Source organism: Neophocaena asiaeorientalis, unplaced genomic scaffold (genome assembly GCF_003031525.2).
Source record: "Neophocaena asiaeorientalis asiaeorientalis breed wild unplaced genomic scaffold, Neophocaena_asiaeorientalis_V1.1 scaffold423, whole genome shotgun sequence".
Classification (NCBI taxonomy): Eukaryota; Metazoa; Chordata; class Mammalia; order Artiodactyla; family Phocoenidae; genus Neophocaena; species Neophocaena asiaeorientalis.
The window spans coordinates 745,207-765,287 of NW_020174133.1; the positions used below are offsets into that span (position 1 = coordinate 745,207).

General features: G+C 40.2%; 3 protein-coding genes across 4 annotated transcripts in view; 1 reads left to right on the forward strand and 2 right to left on the reverse strand.

Moving 5' to 3' along the window:
- The window catches only part of LMLN (leishmanolysin like peptidase), a 70,400-nt gene extending 64,389 nt beyond the window's left edge, over positions 1 to 6,011 (reverse strand). Inside the window, exon 1 of the mRNA XM_024754768.1 lies at positions 5,793 to 6,011. Coding sequence (XP_024610536.1) covers positions 5,793 to 6,011 — 219 coding nt within the window. The remainder of the gene's footprint in view (positions 1 to 5,792) is intronic.
- Positions 6,012 to 9,896: 3,885 nt separating this feature from the next.
- RPL35A (ribosomal protein L35a) lies at positions 9,897 to 13,527 on the reverse strand. 2 transcript variants are annotated; one of them, XM_024754720.1, is made up of 5 exons: positions 13,480 to 13,527; positions 12,802 to 12,846; positions 12,439 to 12,591; positions 11,217 to 11,361; positions 9,897 to 9,967 (listed from the first exon to the last, which is right to left on the reverse strand). In XM_024754720.1, exons 2-5 carry the CDS (start codon positions 12,810 to 12,812, stop codon positions 9,944 to 9,946), a joined length of 333 nt encoding a protein of 110 aa, XP_024610488.1. In that variant the 5' UTR covers positions 12,813 to 12,846; positions 13,480 to 13,527; the 3' UTR covers positions 9,897 to 9,943. The 2 variants fall into 2 exon arrangements, with proteins under 2 accessions (XP_024610488.1, XP_024610489.1); XM_024754721.1 differs by lacking the exon at positions 13,480 to 13,527 and adding an exon at positions 13,280 to 13,473.
- A 298-nt stretch (positions 13,528 to 13,825) lies between these two features.
- Positions 13,826 to 20,081, forward strand: part of DRC9 (dynein regulatory complex subunit 9) — a 41,663-nt gene continuing 35,407 nt past the window's right edge. The window contains exons 1-3 of the mRNA XM_024754769.1: positions 13,826 to 13,894; positions 16,302 to 16,372; positions 17,338 to 17,605. Coding sequence (XP_024610537.1) covers positions 16,365 to 16,372; positions 17,338 to 17,605 — 276 coding nt within the window. The 5' untranslated portion in view covers positions 13,826 to 13,894; positions 16,302 to 16,364. The remainder of the gene's footprint in view (positions 13,895 to 16,301; positions 16,373 to 17,337; positions 17,606 to 20,081) is intronic.

Sequence of the window (20,081 nt, forward strand, 5' to 3'; positions counted from 1 at the left end):
ATGATCCAAAACCTATGGGATGCAGCAAAAGCAGTTCTAAGAGGGAGGTTTATAGCAATACAAGCCTACCTCAAGAAACAAGAACAATCTCAAATAAACAATCTAACCTTACACCTAAAGGAACTACAGAAAGAAGAACAAACAAAACCCAAAGTTAGTAGAAAGAAAGAAATCATAAACATCAGAGCAGAAATAAATGAAAGAGAAACAAAGAAACAAGAGCAAAGGTCAATGAAACTAAAAGCTGGTTCTTTGAGAAGATAAACAAAACTGATAAACCTTTAGCCAGACTCATCAAGAAAAAGAGGGAGAGGACTCAAATCAATAAAATTAGAAATGAAAAAGAAGAAGTTACAGTGGACACCGCAGAAATACAAAGCATCATAACAGACTACTACAAGCAACTCTATGCCAATAAAATGCACAATCTGGAAGAAATGGACAAATTCTTAGAAAGGTATAACCTTCCAAGACTTAACCAGGAAGAAATAGAAAATATGAACAGACCAATCACAAGTAATGAAATTGAAACTGTGATTAAAAATCTTCCAACAAACAAAAGTCCAGGATCAGATGGCTTCACAGGCGAATTCTATGATACATTTAGAGAAAAGCTAATACCCATCCTTCTCAAACTCTTCCAAAAAATTGCAGAGGAAGGACCACTCCCAAACTCATTCTATGAGGCCACTATCACCCTGATACCAAAACCAGACAAAGATACTACAAAAAAAGAAAATTTACAGACCAATATCACTGATGAATATAGATGCAAAAATCCTCAATAAAATATAGCACAGAATCTAACAACACATTAAAAGGATCAAACACCATGATCAAGTGGGATTTATCCCAGGGATGCAAGGCATCTTCAATATACGCAAATCAATCAATGTGATACACCATTTTAACAAACTGAAGAATAAAAACCATATAATCATCTCAATAGATGCAGAAAAAGCTTTTGACAAAATTCAACACCCATTTATGATAAAAACTCTCCCGAAAGTAGGCATAGAGGCAACCTACCTCAACATCATTAAGGCCATATACGACAAACCCACATCAAACATCAGTCTCAATGGTGAAAAACTGAAAGCATTTCCTCTAAGATCAGGAACATGACAAGGATGGCCACTCTTGTCACTATTATTCAACATAGTTTTGGAAGTCCTAGCCACAGCAATCAGAGAAGAAAAAGAAATAAAAGGAATACAAACTGGAAAAGAAGTAAAACTGTCACTGTTTGCAGGTGACATGATACTATACATAGAGAATCCTAAAGATGCCACCAGAAAACTACTAGAGCTAATCAATGAATTTGGTAAAGTTGCAAGATACAAGATTAATGCGCGGAAATCTCTTGCATTTTTATACACTATCAATGAAAGCTCAGAAAGAGAAATTAAAGAAACAGTCTCATTCACCACTGCAGCAAAAAGAATAAAATACCTAGGAATAAACCTACCTAAGAAGGTAAAAGACCTGTACTCAGAAACTGTAAGACACTGATGAAAGAAATCAAAGATGACACAAACAGATGGACAGATACACGATGTTCTTGGATTGGAAGAATCAATATTGTGAAGATGACTATACTACTCAAAGCAATCTACAGATTCAATGCAATTCCTATCAAATTACCAGAACTAGAACAAAAAATCTTAAAATCTGTATGGAGACACAAAAGACCCTGAATAGTCAGAGCAGTCTTGAGGGAAAAAAACAGAGCTGGAGGAATCAGACTCCCTGACTTCAGACTATAGTACAAAGCTACAGTAATCAAGACAATATGGTACTGGCACAAAAGCAGAAATATAGATCAATGGAACAGGATAGAAAGCCCAGAGATAAACTCACACACCAATGGTCAACTAATCTATGACAAAGGAGGCAAGGATATACAATAAAGAAAAGACAGTCTCTTCAATAAGTGGTGCTGGGAAAAGTGGACAGCTACATGTAAAAGAATGAAATGAGAACACTCCCTAACACCATACACAAAAATAAACTCAAAATGGATTAGAGACCTAAATGTAAGACTGGACACTATAAAACTCTTAGAGGAAAACATAGGAAGAACACTGACATAAATCATAGCAAGATCTTTTCCAATCCACCTCCTAGAGCAAAGGAAATAAAAATAAACAAATGGGACCTAATGAAACTTAAAAGCTTTTGCAAAGCAAAGGAAACAGCAAACAAGATGAAAAGACAACCCTCAGAATGGGAGAAAATATCTGCAAACAAATCAATGGACAAAGGATTAATCTCCAAAATATATAAACAGGTCAAGCAGCTCAATATTAAATAAACAAACAACCCAATCCAAAAATGGGCAGAAGACCTAAATAGACATTTCTCCAAAGAAGACATACAGATGGCCAAGAAGCACATGAAAAGCTGCTCAACATCACTAATCATTAGAGAAATGCAAATCAAAACTACAATGAGGTATCACCTTACACCACTTAGGATGGGCATCATCAGAAAATCTACAAACAACAAATGCTCAAGAGGGTGTGGAGAAAAGGGAACCCTCTTGCACTGTTGGTGGGAATGTAAATTGGTACAGCCACTATGGAGAACAGTATGGAGGTTCCTTAAAAAACTAAAAATAGAATTACCGTATGACCCAGCAATCCCACTACTGGGCATATACCCAGAGAAAACCATAATTCAAAAAGACACATGCACCCCAGTGTTCATTGCAGCACTATTTACAATAGCCAGGTTATGCAAGCAACCTAAGTGTCCATCGACAGACGAATGAATAAGGAAGTTATGGTACATATATACAATGGAATATTACTCAGCCATAGAAAGGAACGGAATTGGGTCATTTGTTGAGATGTGGATGGATCTACAGACTGTTTTACAGAGTGAAGTAAGTCAGAAAGAGAAAACAAATATCGTATATCAATGCGTATATATGGAACCTCGAAAAATGGTATAGATGAACCAGTTTGCAGGGCAGAAGTAGAGACACAGATGTAGAGAACAAACGTATGGACACCAAGGGGGGAAAGTGGCAGGGGGTGGGGTGGTGGGATGAATTAGGAGATTGGGATTGACATATATACACTAATATGTATAAAATAGATAACTAATAGGAACCTGCTGTATAAATAAATAAATTAAATTTTTAAAAAAACTAACAAAAACTTCACTAAGAAAGGAAACTATAAACCAACATCATTCATACACATAGATGCAAAAGTCCTTAATCTATGAGCAAATTTAATTCGGAAGTGTATTAAAAAGATAATACGTAATAACCAAGTAGCGTCTATTCCAAAAATGCAAGATTGATTTACTATTGGAAAATCCAATGTGATATACCATATCACACTACATATTATATAATTCCATTGATATAAGCTTAGTTCTAGAATAGGCACAACTAATTTGATATGAAATCTAAATCTAATACCAAAAGAAAAAAGGAACAATAGTAGCCTTGAGTGGATGGGAGAGACTGATTGGCACAGAACAGGAAGGAACTTTCTGGAGACTTGAAAATGTTCTATATTGTGATAGAGTTGTGGGTTTTACACGAATATACATGCTTGCATTTGCTACATTTCAGTATATATAAACCTTACAAAAAAAATTTTTTTAATATCAATAACAGTGGGAAGATGGGGAATGGGTAGAAGTATATGAAACAGAACTAAGAGAATACTGTTAAGTGCTGAAGCTGGGTGAAGGGTCATGGGAGGGAGTTCATTATACTATTCTGTTTGGGGGTTTGTTTTAACTTACACAATAAAAACAAAAACAAAACAAAACGTAGAGTTTTTAGTTGAGAAGATGATATATGAGTCAAAATGTTTCATAGTTCCCCACCAATACCAATAAAAAGTTACTGTAATTTCCTGTTGCAATTAACAGAGGTACAGTCACTAGCAGTACAATGAATAGTACTTGTCTATACTTTGTGTCCAAGCTAAAGCAAAGAGATTGGTTAGGAGGACTTGCTACTACATACTCTATGAATAACTAGTAAAATTTATTAGGAATATGAACTCTTAAGAAGAACTTAATAGCTTGCTTTGAATATCTGAAGCACTATCACTATTTAGTTTGTTCAGTCAAGAGCCATAAATAAAAATAGTGGATGGAAGTTTCAGGAAGAGTTATCAGCTCTATATTTTTATCATATCTGGCCGTGTCATGCGGCATGCGGGATCATAGTTCCCTGCCAGGGACTGAACCCGTGCCCCCTGCAGTGGAAGCTCAGAGTCTTAACCACTGGACCAGCAGGAACGTCTGTGTTTTCAGCTCTATAAAAAGAACAATGATCTCTCCAAAAAGCAAAGGGGCTGCCTTTGGAGATAACTTCCCTATTTGTGGAAATGTTCAAATATAAGTAGATTTGTACACTGGCAACAATCACAAGAAGAAAACAGCTATTAAGGTTCTTTCTAGTACAGAGATTTTGCAGTTCTCTGAACTATTTTCTCTTCTTTTGATCTAAATTCAAAGAGAGAAGTGCAGGGCTTTGTGGGAATGTCTTTTAAAAAGAATTCACTAGGTGGGTGGGGGGAACTGAGGAGATGTTTAAGGGTACAAACTTGCAACTAGTAGATAAGTCCCAGATATCTAACGTACAACATAGTGATTATAGACAACAATATTGTATTATAAACTTACAAGTTGCTAAGAGACTAAATAAAATAATTCAGCCAGAATGCAGTGTCATGATAAAAGCTGTAATACAGCCACAAACTTAGTATTCTGGCATATATGGTTATGAACAGCATGCATAGAAATTTTTGGAAATTATCACAAAAATGAATGGTCTTAGATTTCTGGGCTGACCTGAAAATTTCTAGATTAATCTTTCTTGTTAAAGTAATAAGACAAATTATAAAACCAATCACAACATGCAGCCCTGACCCAGGTACTGTGTCTTCTTTCCTCAAAGAATACTGATTATTGTGGGCCCTCCTCTGATCTAAGTACTGTGGAGAAATTAAAGTATAAGACACAAACCTTATCCCAAGGAAAATTACAATTTAACTACAAAGGCACAAACCATCACCACACAGCGATACTTGGTTAAGTGCCAGAAGAGAGTACAGATAAGACATACTGTGAAATGGAAAGAACATTCTACTGGGGGTGGTTTCAGCAGGCTGCCTTGAGGTTAAGGAACTCAGAATGAAAGAATTTAGACAGGAATAAAAATGTAATGGGAGGGAGGCAGGCACTTCCAGGACAGGAGAACAGGGTAAAGCAAGCAATGTGACGAAGTAACTTGAAAATCAACCTGAATTTTGTCTCCAGAGAATCCCCAGTATCCTCTCAATGCCTTTGTCTAGCTCTCCTATCAATTTCTTCTCAAACCTTTAGATCAGTGGTTCCCAAAGTGAGGTCCTTGGACAAGCAGCATCATCAACTATCTGGGAACTTCAACTGCAAACTCTGAGGCCCCATCCCAGATCTAATGAGTCAGAAGTGGGCAGAGGGACGGAATGGAGCGGCAATCTGTGTTTGAACAAGTTTTTCAGGTGATTCTGACGGCCCGTTCAAGTTTGAAAACGATTGCTCTAGGACTACCTGATAAGCACAACCCACCGCGCAGGAACCTGATGACGTTCTGAGCGCCTAACTGAGCCACTTTGCTGGGTGCAGGAAAGAAGCTGATACCAGGTCCCAGCCCTCTAAGAGTTCAGTCTCTGGCCCAATCTCGCTTTCTCCTCCAGTACCACTTGTTCCAATCACCATCCTCTATGCCATCGCCTCCCGTATTACTTTACCCTCACAGGGCCCCTCTGTCGCCCTACCTCAGACTCAGAGGGGACGTGGTGCCGGCAGGGAAGAGAACTGCCCAAGGAGACAGGAATAGATGTAGCGCTTGCCCAGAGCCCGCCCAACAGGAGTAAAACGCCTCGGACCCATAAAGAACCGCTCCAGTGCCACCGGCTCGGGCCCCGGCCTGAAGCCGAGGGGCCCGATCTTCCACCCGTCTCGGCCGCCATCTTCAGGCCGAGCGTCGTTACCATGGAGTACGTGACGCCTCCGCGCCCAGCGCCAGCCCCGCCCCTCGCCTCTCGAGGCAGGTGGAGGGACTTGGCGGTGGAAAGGTGCTTCTTGATTGGCTAGCGTCACCCATAAGAAGTTCACCGCGGAAGACGCTGAGTTGCATCACGTCCATCGCGTCTCATTCGCGCGAAACCAGCCAATAAAAGCCACTTGGCGGCCCACGTGAGCTGAGCTGTGGGAAGAGTAGTGGGTGCTGTTGGTAATGGGATGTTGATACGTCGGTGTCCTTACTGAGGCAGTTTTTCACTTTTTAATTCAGTTATTCACCGAAAAGATATGCACTCACTAGGTGCCAGGTGCTTAGACACATGCAAAATCTTTTATGGTTAGCTCTCTGTATAAAAGGTAAGTGAATGTAATTTTCATTTTTACTTATCCTGAGTCACCAATTCTAGACCTACTTAAAAAAAAAATTAAGTGTAGTTGATTTACAATATCGTGTTAGACCCACTTAAATGAAAGTCATTTTCTGTAAAATCAAATGTGTTCTTTACTATTCAAACCCATCCCTTAACTTCTATGAATGTAAGAATTGCAACTGCATTAACCCCGGAGACTAGGTAGATCTTTGCCATTAAGGCAACTACCTTAAAAACTGAGCCGTGAGGAACTATAGGAAATTGTAAGTTGGGACAAATCTCTTTGTGGCCCACAAAACAAAGAATTAAAACCAGGGACTGAAATCACTGAGCTGTAAGTCATTCCAGGAACTGAATATTGTAAATTACTATGCTAGGAACTGTAGTAGAAAAAAAAAAGGACAGAAAATCCCCAAGAATTTACAATTCATTGGTGAACACAATGTACTTTAAAAAAAAAGAAAAAAATGGTTGAGGCATTTTACCAGTAGTAGTAGATGTGTCTTATCATCCCACAACTAGTGGAAGCTGGGTGTTCAAACAAAATATATCACTTTATAACGTACTCTCTACACAAAACCACAAAGAAATTGCGGATTGTGAGTAAAGAATGATACCGGTCATCTCAGTTTCCTAGCGGTAAAGGCAGTGTCATGCTGGTGGAGGGGAAGTTTCAATAGTCTAAAGGACAAGCTGCTAGCCGTTTTAAGTTCATTTCTGTGAAACATTCAACTCCTCCAATGTAGCTTTGGCTTGAGGACTGCCTTTGCACTGACCAAACCTCGCTATGGGTGCAGAAAAGCATAATACAGGCTCTCACTCCCCCCACCCAACCGTCTCCTAGTCCCCCAACTTTGTAAATGCACTGTTACCCGCTCAGCAACCAAAGCTAGGAAGTTAGTTTTGAAGACTCCTCTCTACAATCAATTGGTTTTAAAATTCGGTTAATGTTTAGTCTGCTCTATTAAAGTACTCAAATATCTCAGTTAAGACTGCAAAGCCTACCTGGTTTCCCCTTCCTTCAGTTTATGCTGGGTTGCCACAGGGATCTTTCTAAAATATGAATCTTGTCACCTGTCACTCAAGCTCTTGACACTCTAATACAAGAATATTGTTAGAACTTCACTGGCAGTCCAGTGGTTAAGACTCAGTGTTTCCACTGCAGGGGGGAAGGGTTCCATTCCCGGTCGGGGAACTAAGATCCCCGACATGTCATGGGCAGTGTAGCCAAAAAAATAAAAATAAAGACTAGGGCTTCTCTGGTGGCGCAGTGGTTGAGAATCTGCCTGCCGATGCAGGGGATGCGGGTTCGTGCCCCGGTCCGGGAAGATCCCACATGCCGCGGAGCAGCTGGGCCCGTGAGCCATGGCCGCTGAGCCTGTGCATCCGGAGCCTGTGCTCCGCAATGGGAGAGGCCACAACAGTGAGAGGCCCATGTACTGCTAAAAAGAAAAAACGACTATTGTCTAAAATCCTGGCACCTGGTAGTTTTCTAGACTTACCTTCCAATTACTTCCAATTGGTTTCTGTCACACTACATAACCCAGTTAAATTGTTCAAGTGCCTTCTGGTTTCGCAATGTTTGTGCCATTTCCCTTTTCTGAAGTACCACCCCCAAGCATCTCTTCCTCTATTCAACGATCCCCAAGAGTACAGCTATTTAACTGGTACAACAAAGTAGTTAACCTTTAGTTTATGTTGGCTGTTTTTTTTTAAATTATGTTTTGGCTCCGTTGGGTCTTTGTTGCTGCTCACAGTCTTTCTCTAGTTGCAGTGCGCGGTCTTCTCATTGTGGTGGTTTCTCTTGTTGCAGAGCATGAGCTCTAGAGCGCAGGCTCAGTAGTTGTGGCACACAGGCTTAGTTGCTCCGCAGCATATGGGATCTTCCTGATCCAGGGCTTGAACCCAGGTCCCCTGCACAGGCAGTCTTAACCACTGTGCCACCAGAGAAGCACCCCCCACCCCTTATTTTTTAATGTCTTTTGGTTGTGTCGGGTCTTAGTGCGGGCTCTTCCTTGTGGTGCACGGGCTTCTCTCTAGTCGTGGCACGTGAGCTTACTTGCCCCGCGGCATGTGTGATCTTAGTTCCGCGACCAGGGATCGAACCTGCATCCCCTACATTGGTAGGTGTATTCTTTACCACTGGACCATCAGCGAAGTCCCCTAACCAAATTTCAAGTTGTGGGGCCATGAAATGAACTGCTTAGATCCCACGAAGAGAGCATAATTGACCAATGACTCCAAGCTGCTTCTCCTTACCATCCACCTCATTTGTCTTGAGGCCATGGCTCCCGAGGGTTGCTGCCAGACAAATAAGACTGGCAGTACAAACACAAGCCCCTTTTCGGTGACTTCCAACAGCAATTTTGGCCTCAGGGCCACCATTAAACTAAGCAAACCGTAGAACTGCTGCGTGCCTTCATGCTAATCATTTTTTAGAATCTGCTTCTTAAGAGAAAACAAATACAATTAAAATCTGTTAAAAGGGGTGCTGTTTGGTAAACTCCCAGTTTTCTGTTGGTATTTTCAATGGAATGTCAAGATCTGTTGGTTAATAAAAGGAGTACCTGCTACTGCATCAAACACCTAAATCCACCATACTCGAACTGATGCCTTGGTTCAAACTTGTATTCAGCACATTCTGAGATTTAAAATATTCTGCAGCCCTGCTTAGTTGCCTTTGTATCATGCCAAAACGTCTCAATCCTGCACTTTACTATTAAAACATGGAGTAAAGGACAGCAACCCTGTCCGGGCAATCCTGACCACCCCCCACCAAGATTTTTTAAGGTATGTGGCAATTTAGGGACACTTTCAACTTAGACATTATTCCCAGTCAAGTGTTATATACTGGATGCTTTGTCCAGTCACAAATCCCAAGGATATCTCATCTAAATGAGCTGCCAAATACCATCAATATAATCCTCATTCAAATTTCTCCCAACTACCATTTTTAAGCCCCAAGTTTCCCAACCAATCTATATTAAGCAAGTGCATGCTACTACAAGGTACTTTAGGAAGGTAAGATATTTTCAGTTTCTTTCAATTTAATGAGGGAGGTAGTTACCAGTACCACAGCTGAAATAAGGGGAAAAGTTATAGATCCATTTGATGTGGAAATCTGGAAAAATTTCATGGTGTATATCAATACTGGCTAAAAACTGACTTCTATCCTTCCTGCGGGTATCTCCACTTGTCCAAAACTTTTCATAGGCTAGATTCCAGCATTCAATCACTGTAAACCTTCCAAGATACTCCTTTCCACCGTCCCCAAATAAAGCTTACTTGTAACCTTCCCCCCAACATTTAAGGTCTTATATTAAGATACATCCTATCCTCATCAAAACCCTCCTGTTGTCTAAATCTCTGTAATTGCCATATTCTCTGGGCTCCGGTATACTCTGAAAATGCCCGATAACCACCACCATTTAAGCACTTCACAACTGAATTCAGGGCAAAGAATTTTTTAAGCCGTGTTAACAAAAATACAAGGGAACAAATCAACACTTTTATTTATTTACTTTTCAGTAAGTTTAAATCCTTGAAGGGTACAGCATCTGGTGGGGAGGGGAAAGAACATAATGTCATTAAGTGCATGTTATATACAAACAGTTACTGAATACCACAACATGAATAAATGCCCCATTGTCCCATTACCCATCTCTGAAAGGCACCCAATGACTTATAGCCTACTGGGAAGGGAACTAAATTTTTAGAGCCTTCAGTTTCTAGGTGAACATTCTTTAACTAAGAACCAGTACTGGGAACCTGAGAGTCCATTTAATTTTGCTTCCTCTAACGATAGTAAAAACCTCCTCTGATGAGAAATCTCAACTGCTCAGCAGGGTTCAAAAGTACCCTGTGACCCCAAGGATGTAGCCATGTCTATTAAAAATAGATCCTAGGGCTTCCCTGGTGGCGCAGTGGTTGAGAGTCCGCCTGCCGATGCAGGGGACACGGGTTCATGCCCCAGTCCGGGAAGATCCCACATACCGCGGAGCGGCGAGGCCCGTGAGCCATGGCCGCTGAGCCTGCGCGTCGGGAGCCTGTGCTCCGCAAAGGGAGAGGCCACAACAGTGAGAGGCCCGTGTACCACAAAATAAAATAAAATAAAATAAAAATAGATCCTAACCGAAGAAAACAGGAGCTATCCTGTTAAAAATATCACAGAATCTGGAGCTGAAGTCCTGGGACATGAGCATTGGTTTTCCTCTATAAAATAAAACTAATACCTATTTGAACAAGACTGTCATGATGAAGAGATCGGAAATATTAATTATGGCAGGAAAAGGTATGTTGAATTTTTATTTTCTAGCAATTACTTTAGAACCCAATAAATATATTTGCCATAAAATTGTTCATTTAAATAGGTGACCCTCGAACAACACAAGTTTGAACTGTGTGGGTCCACTTATATACCCAGATTTTTTTTCAGTAAATACATACTGCACAATCCGCAGCTGACTGAATCCACAGATGAAGAGGCCAACTGTAAAGCTGTACGTGGATTTCTCACAGTGCCCCTAACCTCTGCGTTGTTCAAGGGTCAACTGTGCTATTCCCCACCACCCCCAGGCAGCTTTAGCAATTACCTGAAATCTAGGCACAATCCATTTGAACCCTTTGCCTTCACTTTTCTTACAATACCAAGAAAATGTTCCATAATACATTTACACAGTAGCCCCTAATTTTACGGCATGATCTATTGGTGACATTTTATAATCACAATAGTCCTTAGTAGTCAAAGCCAAACACCGTGAGCTTAGTTTGATTCAAAAGGTGCCACATTGCTAATAATGTACTTACCACACGGATTCTGTGTCCAATGGCCTTAGCAGGAAGGTTGCTTCGGAATTTGGCACGAACCATGCCACTGTTTCCATGAGCACGAGTTATCTTTCCCCAGATTACTCTGGTTTTGTTAGGTTTTCCACCAGGAGTTACTGTGTTGCTGATTTTAAAAGAAGATTAAAAAAGGCATGAGAACCCAGACAACCAGTATAGTGTGGTACAAAATCAAGGTGACTTCTAGACCAGTCGCCCTCAACCCTAGTTTAAACAGTAATAGCTGTAATATGCGGAGGGGGCAGGGAAGGGGGGGACAAGAAATGTGAGGACATTTTGAGTGTAGGGAGAGAGGAACTTGTTTTTAATTTTAAATAGCCAGGGAAGGCCTTACTAAGAAGCTAACACCAGAAAAAAGACTCGAAGGTAAGGGAACAGCTTGTGTTAAAAACTGAGGTTGTGTCCCTGGCTTGTGGAAAGGCAAACGATGCCAAGAGATGAATCCTAGCTAGGTTAAGAGAGGACAGAGGGAGCCCCGAATGCATACGGTCTTAGAAGCTCCTTAATGACTTTAGCTTTTACTAAATGAGATGGGGAAGAGTTGGAATTTGAGCAATGTACAGATGATTTGACTTATAATTTTAAAGGATTGGGAAATCCCTGGTGGTCCAGTGATTAAGACTCCACGCTTTCACTGCCAAGGGCCCGGGTTCAATCCCTGGTCAGGGAACTAAGATCCTGTAAACCACGCGTGGGAAAAAAATTAAAAAATTTAAAGGATCACTCTGGTTGCAGGAGGAAAGGGGGGTGGGGGAGATGAAAACATGTTCCCAAAGATCCTTTAAAAACAATTTAAATACACAATAGTCTACCCATTGCTTCCACCCCCGCCCCCACCTCTATCCCAGAGATTTTAATGGATCTGGAATGGGTTTAAGAACCAATGCTCTAGAGATAACATCTTTAAACATCTATAAAAATTGTAACTTCAAGAGATCAACAAAATGAATTAAGCGATATGAAAAATGCTCTATAAAACCTTAAGATCATAATACAAGGACCTGACGCCTTCCTTAAAACAATAGCTGTAATTTTCCTAAGTGCAGAAGACACCTATATCCAACACTAACCATGAATTTCCTTGAACTCCCAAAGTAGAAACCACAACAGTACCATTTACTTAACTAACTTCAAATGAGACCAATCAAGTGAAAACTCAAAAAGCACAATACTATCAACTTACTTCTTTGCTTTGTACACGTAAGCACATCTCTTGCCTAGATAGAATTCAGTTTCATCTCGAGCATATACACCTTCAATTTTCAGGAGAGCTGTGTGCTCCCTCTGGTTCCGTAGACCCCGCTTATAGCCAGCAAAAATGGCCTTGGACCACAGCCTAAGACAAAATATACTGTTAATCATAAGCTGTTAAAAGATCTCGCTTAACTTCAACAAACCACAGGTATGATTTGGCTTGTAATGACAACCACCTATAAGTTACCTATATAGCAAACATCTAAATTTTTTCCCCACCAGTTTTAAACTCACATGTAGGCTCACGCCTAATAAACTACAAGTACAAAGCAATGATAGTTAAAACGCATACCTTCCAGACATATTTGTCGTTTTAGAAGTCCTGTTCCCAGCAGGCCTTAAAACAAAAATAAATCAGTTTAAAATCTTGCAACGCGCGTTTCCCACCTAGTCTCCTCTGGAATAGCGCCCCAAACTCAGAGAATACCTGATAACTAAGCAAATTCCAAAAGGAAGACAAAACCTAAAGTAGCAAGACAGTACACTACAGGAAGTAACTCCTAGAAACCCCAAAAGAAAGCCTTAAAAAAGTTCACGCCACGATCATGGGGGAAAAAAAGATCAAGGAGCCAGAGAAGCACGCAGAGAACAAGACTTTTAAACACTGAATGGGAAAGAAAAGCTAAGGAAAGACACAGTAAACAGGCAAAGCCAGGTTTGAGGTGGGAGTAAATGAACAAAGAACCCTGCCTAAAAGTGCCACTGATGCCAGACAAAATGCATCTATTTTATATTTTACTCCGCTAGGGACCGCAAGCAACTCCAGTTACCGGAGCACCCATTCTCGGAGGTCAGGGGACCAGCACCATCACTCCCGTATCTCCTCCATCCTGTCCTCCCTGTTGCTGGAATCCATAGAAATCATTAGCTGGTAGAGCCTCGGAGCCGCACCAGCATCTCATGAGAAGAATATAGCCGAGCCGACCCCACTTATTTGCCCCCAAAGTTCAGCCGCGGAAACGACACACACCTCCACAGGGTCCAAGATGGCTGAAAAAGAAACAGAAGGCCCCGCCGCGTGGCCTCGTGGGTAAACACCTCTCCGCCCCGCCCCCCCATTTAGGTATCTCCCGCCACCGCCAAAAAAATAAGCTTCAGAAATCGTCTTCTGACTGAAATAAGCCACGTTCAAGAGCACTCGTACAATTCTTTCCCTAAGTCCTTTTATCTTTGTAAACTGCAACATGTACTATATACTTTGGAACAGAGGGAGGCAAAATGGTAGCCAGCTAAAGGAGAAGAACAGGTCCTCCAAAGCTCTGCGTTGCCATAGAAACACCTTAGCTTGGTTCCGGCGGCGTCGGGTGCTGTAGCGGGAAAAGTGAAGCCCGACTGGAGGACTACCCCCGCCTCGAATACCCCAGATTTGATTCGCCAACAAGTGGGTATCTTTCCTTCTTACCACATAGCAGTAGGGCGAACGGAAACTCTTGGATCCTAGCCAGGAAGAGAAAGACTGCGAACACAAAGGCAGGAGAAGAGAGCTCTTCCTTCTCTTTATCTTTTGTCCCCCACCACCCCCTTACTCCTTTCCTCCTTCTACTCCTTTATCTCTTTCCAGAAATGACTTAAGTTCTTACCGCCAGTCTTCATTTTGACTCCGAGGGTGAACAGCACTGTCCTGAAAAGGCTTTGTTGCCTTTTAAGAAGTCATTCAGCTGCCAAACTCTGGCGGCGCGCAGCACCGTGGTCACGTGCCATAGGTCTTCAGTAAATATTCGTAGACTAGAATGGGATAGCTTAGTGGACGTGAAAGATTTACATTTCCTAACTATTGCACATTTATGTGTTGCCCTATGGATTCATTCCTTTTGTCAGCAGTTTGTTGAATGCCTGACTACCATGTACGAAATTTTGTTCTTGGCTCGGAGGAGGCTTCAGTAAACAGAACAACAGAAAGCTCTGCCCTCATGGAGCTTACATCCTAGTAGGCGGAGCAAGACAATGAGCGAGTAAAATATATGGCACATTAGAAGGTAATGTGAGAAAAAATTTTCTCTCTGGAGATTGGCTCCAGATGGGGCAAATGGCAGATACCTAGAAATATGCCACTGATTTAAGCTAGTACCTGATGGACCAGTGGTGAAGAGGTGAGGGGAAGAGTCGTTCAACTTGAAAGAATAGCATATGCAAAGACCCTGAGTTGGAAGGGAGCATGATTCCATAGGAGAAAGAAGCCCATTGAAGCTGGAACCATGAGAGCAATAAAAGGGCAGTGCCAGATGGATCTGGAGAGGAACCGAGGAACCCAGATCATGCAGGCCCTATGGTCCAAGTTAAGAATTTTACTTTTTTCCCCAAGTTAGTGAGAAACCATTGAAGGGTTCTAAGGAGAGACATGATGAGATTTTCAAATGTAAAAGATGAGTTCTTCATTTCAAAAAGATCACTTTTAATTTGGAAGCTGTGGGGCTTCCCTAGTGGCGCAGTGGTTAAGATCGGCCTGCCAATGCAGGGGACACGGGTTCGAGCCCTGGTCTGGGAAGATCCCACATGCCGCAGAGCAACTAAGCCCGTGCGCCACAACTAGTGAGCCTGCACACCACAACAACTGAAGCCCGTGCGCCTAGAGCCCATGCTCTGCAACAAGAGAAGCCACTGCAATGAGAAGCCCGCACACTGCAACGAAAACTAGCCCCTTCTCTCTGCAACTAGAGAAAGACCCAATGCAACCAAAAATAATTAATTTTAAAAAATTTGGAAGCTGTTAGAGTAGTTCAGGCAAGAAACAACAGCTATATTCAGCATGGTGTTGGGGGAGATGGAAATTGAAGGTAAAATCCACAGGACCTCATGGTGGTTTGAATTGGGGGAATGCTGATGTCAGGATGGCAGGAAGGAAGCAGAAATGACTCCTGAGTTTCTAGTATTGAGGAATGAGAAGCCATAACAGAACGAAAGCACTGGATTCTACATAAGCATAGTCCCATCTTACCTATGTGAGGCACACTTACCTATGCCCCAGGCCTAAAAAATGGAAAAATAAAGAAACAACAACACAGCAAAAAACCAAAATCTTAACACCATGCTATTTCCTCCTAAGACTGTCCTTGAACCAGAAAATTTGGCTAGTTTGGAGTATCTTTTTTTCAGTTTACATAAAAATTCTTTAATTTTTGCATATAAGATGTTTGTTGCATGAGACATACTTGTAACCGCCCTCCTCACGATCACTTTACTGTGGACAAAATCACACTGGAAACTTACCATTCATTATTCATTCAGTATAGAACAAGAATCTCCATAGGGTGTTCTCATTGTAAAGCTTATTTAAGCAGAAAGGACTTTGGTTTACTGAGGAAGGGTAACATCTTAACAGCAGTGTTAAACTGATTTTCAGGATAAATATAGTTTTTCTAAGTGTGATCTCAGTCTGATTGCACTCAGTCTGGGTGCAATAAATTCTGTTAATCTGGCAGATCAGGGAAATGGAGCCATCAAATTAAATATTTTAGTAATCAGAATAACAGAAAAGTAAATTTGTTATATAAAGATTACCAATTAATACTCAGAATATAATTAAAAAACATACAAAAGCCATGCTGGACACTAATTTACCTTAAGAAACTCGAAGATTATATTTATCTGCCAATAATTAAGCTGACTACTTAATACACCTGTGCCACACGGTGGCAGTGGTTCTTCCATCTCCGGGACCGCTCTGCTAAGCCAAAAGGGGGGATAAGCCACAGCACTTGTAATTCTTTTTCTCTTAATGGAAGAGTATAGAAATAACTTAAATGTCATTCAACATTCCCTTAAACTAATCTCAATGTTTTCTTCCCACTTTAGGTGACTGCATTTTTGTGAGATTATAAATGTACCAAGGAGGTTAACAAAACTAACTCAAGAAGAATGGAAGAGTATGTTACAAATTCCAATTTATTATATATTCATATGTATATATATAAAAATATATATATATATGAAATACCTTATGTTAAATTTCCATGTACTGTTTACCTATGGCTGTGTAACAAATTACCCCAAAACTTAGTGATTTAAAATATAAACATTTATTATTTCACACAATTTCTGTGGGTCAGGAATTTAGGCATAGCTTGGTTGGATGGTTTAAGAATTTGGGGGCAGCTTAACTGTATGGTTCTGTCTGGGGATTTCTCATAAGTCAAAGTTGGGCAATCATCTGAAGAGTTGACTGGGGCTAGAGGATCCACTTCCAAGATGTTTCATTTACAGAGCTGGCAAGTTGATGCTAGCTGTTGGCAAGAGGCCTTAGTTCCTCACCCTCATGAACCTTTTCACAGGGCTCCTTAAGTGTCCTTGTGACAAGACATCTAGATCCCCACAGAGTGAGAGATATGAGAGAATAATGGAGAAGCTTTAATGTCTCAAATTCACCTAGCCTTGGAAACCACAATATTCTTTTGGTTACATAGGTTAGTCCTATTCAATGTGGGGAAGACTACCAAAGGGCAAGAGTACAAGAAGGTGAGAATCATATGGTCCATCTTGGAGAATGGCTACTACGTTCTATTTTTCACTAACCATGAGACAGTTTTGGTTGGCATCTAAAGATGTTGCTAGAAAAAAGTTTATTTTAGCCCAAGTTCAAATTGGTTAAGCATAGCCAAATAGCCCAGGCTACATATCTTTATTAACCAGTAAGTTGCTTTTCTTTGGAAGGTCAGAATGTTACTGGGAGGTATTTAGCAGAATCATCTGCAAACTACTTTTGTTCATTATCTTGGTTATATTATATGACAAAATGGACTCTGTAGGAGCCAATCTACATGCTGCCTCTGCTTCTGAGTTTAAGTAATTTTTAAACATTTGGTGGCTGACTTATTTTTTCCTCCATTCTTAGAGGTCAGCTGGAAGCCTCAAATCTTCCTCCAAAAATCTGGCATTCTGAGGTGAGAGTGTCAGTGACAGGTGAACCACCTACTGCTGTAGAAGAAAATGAAGAAACAGTCAAAGAAACAGCCGTAGAAATCATCCCAGAAGTCATGGAGCCACTCTCCTTTCTAGATGTACTGAGGATCTCTGCAGTTCTGGAGGACACCACAGACCAGCTCTCTATTCTAAACTATATCATGCCAGTTCAGTATGAAAAAGGAAAAAGTATCAGCGTGGTATATACATTCAGCATTACTTAATTTTTGCTTTCTTTTCTTTTTATTTCTCCATCATTGTCAGTACCTATGCCATTCAATTTAACTTGGGAAATAGCACCTTCATATCAGATAAAGCGCTACAATAATTATCTGAGATATGTACTCTCAATTAATGGAGTGAAATAGACATAGCTCAAGGTGCATTACCAATCAGAATATCCTTTTCTTCCAATATATTGACATTATTCTAAAAGGCCTATAGGTAAATCAGTATAAATACAATATATATACTGAGGAGATGGAACAAGTAATTGTGTTGTCTTACCTATCTTGTATTTCTCAGCTGCTAAAAGCTAACTGAACACTAGAAGGAGGAAATTCAACTGGACCCTGTCAATATTGCTTTCATCTAAAATGACTTTGTTATTGCTAAATATCTTGCAATCTGCCTTTTTAAATATCCAGCCACATCATTGTGTCAGCCATTACATTTTCAACGATGTTAGGGACTCCTCCTCAAAGGACCACTGAGTTATCAAAAAACTCAGCTTGGTAGTGAGCAAAATCTTTATGAATTCTTAAGCTCTTATAAGTTTTAATAACTTGGGTTGTAGATATAAAATAAAAACAATTTATAAATACAAATACATATTTATTACGTTTAACAAAATTACATTACATAATTTGTACAGAATATATTCTTATTTCTGATTCTATGATAAATGAAAATTGCTATAAAAATGAGAGGGTAAATTGATTTTCATGTCTAACAGAAAAGAAGTCCATATGTATTGTGACTAGACAATTAAATTTCCCTTTAATTGCCCCTTACGATTTTAAATTGATTTTATTTTTATTTATTTTTGGCTGTATTGGGTCTTTGTTGCTGCGCGCAGGCTTTCTCTAGTTGCGACAAGCGGTGGCTACTCTTCGTTGTAGTGCGTGGGCTTTTTATTGCGGTGGCTTCTCTGGTTGCGGAGCATGGGCTCCAGGCGTGCGTGCTTCAGTAGTTGTGGCACGTGGGCTCAGTAGTTGTGGCTTGCGGGCTCTAGAGCGCAGGCTCAGCAGTTGTGGTGCACGGGCTTTGCTGCTCCGTGGCATGTGGGATCTTCCCGGACCAGGGCTTAAACCTGTGTCCCCTGCATTGGCCGGTGGATTCTTAACCACTGCGCCACCAGGGAAGCCCGGCCCTTACGATTTTAAAGTTATTATTATTACTATATGTATAACCTGGGTTTATACAGCTTTTATAAAAGTTTATACAAAATTTTAATAGAACACTGGATTTGGAGTTGGGGACCTTTATTGTTTAATTGTGTGCTATGGGCAATTCATTTCGCTTTCTTGGTCTTAGTTTTCTCATTTGTAAATTGTGATAGAGTTTTTTTTTAATTTTATTTATTTTTTGGCTGTGTTGGATCTTCGTTGCTGTGAATGGGCTTTCTCTAGTTGCAGCCAGCAGCAAGCAGGGGCTATTTTTTGTTGCGGTGCATGGGCTTCTCATTGCAGTGGCTTCTCTTGTGGAGCACAGGCTCTAGGCACGCGGGCTTCAGTAGTGTGATGGAGTTTTAACTAAATGATCCCTTCTAATACTAATATTCTATGAGTTTTGAGGTACTTTTAAGACATTAATGGGTATTATAGGAATTAGTTTCCTTATTAACGTATGAAAAGCAAAGATATTGGAAACCCAAGAACTAAGCTTTTCAATGCTTTTAAAATGAGTCTAATTCTTAAATTAAACTAGTTAACAAATAGTACAAAAGAGACTAGTGTTTCCTTTCTATTGTCTCCTTCAGTAAGAATCAAAAATAAAGAGGGAAGATATTCAGTTAACAAGATAAAGTTTTATCAATGATATTTACTGTCAGGCTTTAAAAAAAGGTAATTTTCCATCATAGAAACTCAACAGAGAAGGAAAAACCCAAATTTATAAACAACATTCAGTAGTGGTCACCACTCCGGTAAACAAAAGAACAAAACTTTTGCAGTTTTATTCTGGTTTATGATCTTCACCCACAAAATTTTCTGACTTAACAGAGGCCCTACTTATGATTTTATAGAAGTATAAAGAGTAACGGTTTGTACTCTTATTTTGATTAATAGCAGCTTAAAAGCCCCTTTCTCAATGTTAGTTCTATAACTTTTAAAAATTGTGACCCTTAAAATAACTTTTTGTTTTTTTACTTATAGTACTATAGTTGTTCTAACTCATAAATTTTTACAGTACCATTGCCCTACAGGGCATAGGATATATAATTAAAAACCTTAGTATGAATGTGAATGCTTTCTTTCTCCAAAAGCTTCACATTGTTGAGCCTTACAATAACAACCCTGGGATGAAAATTTAGTTAGCATTATCCCTCTTTCACAACCATTTTTATAGCTAAAGATATTTCCAGAGAGTTTTTCATTCATTAGAATCATGGAATGGAATGATGAAAAATATACCAGAAGTGGGAGTAATTGGTCCAAAGTTTGGAAAGAGCTCCCT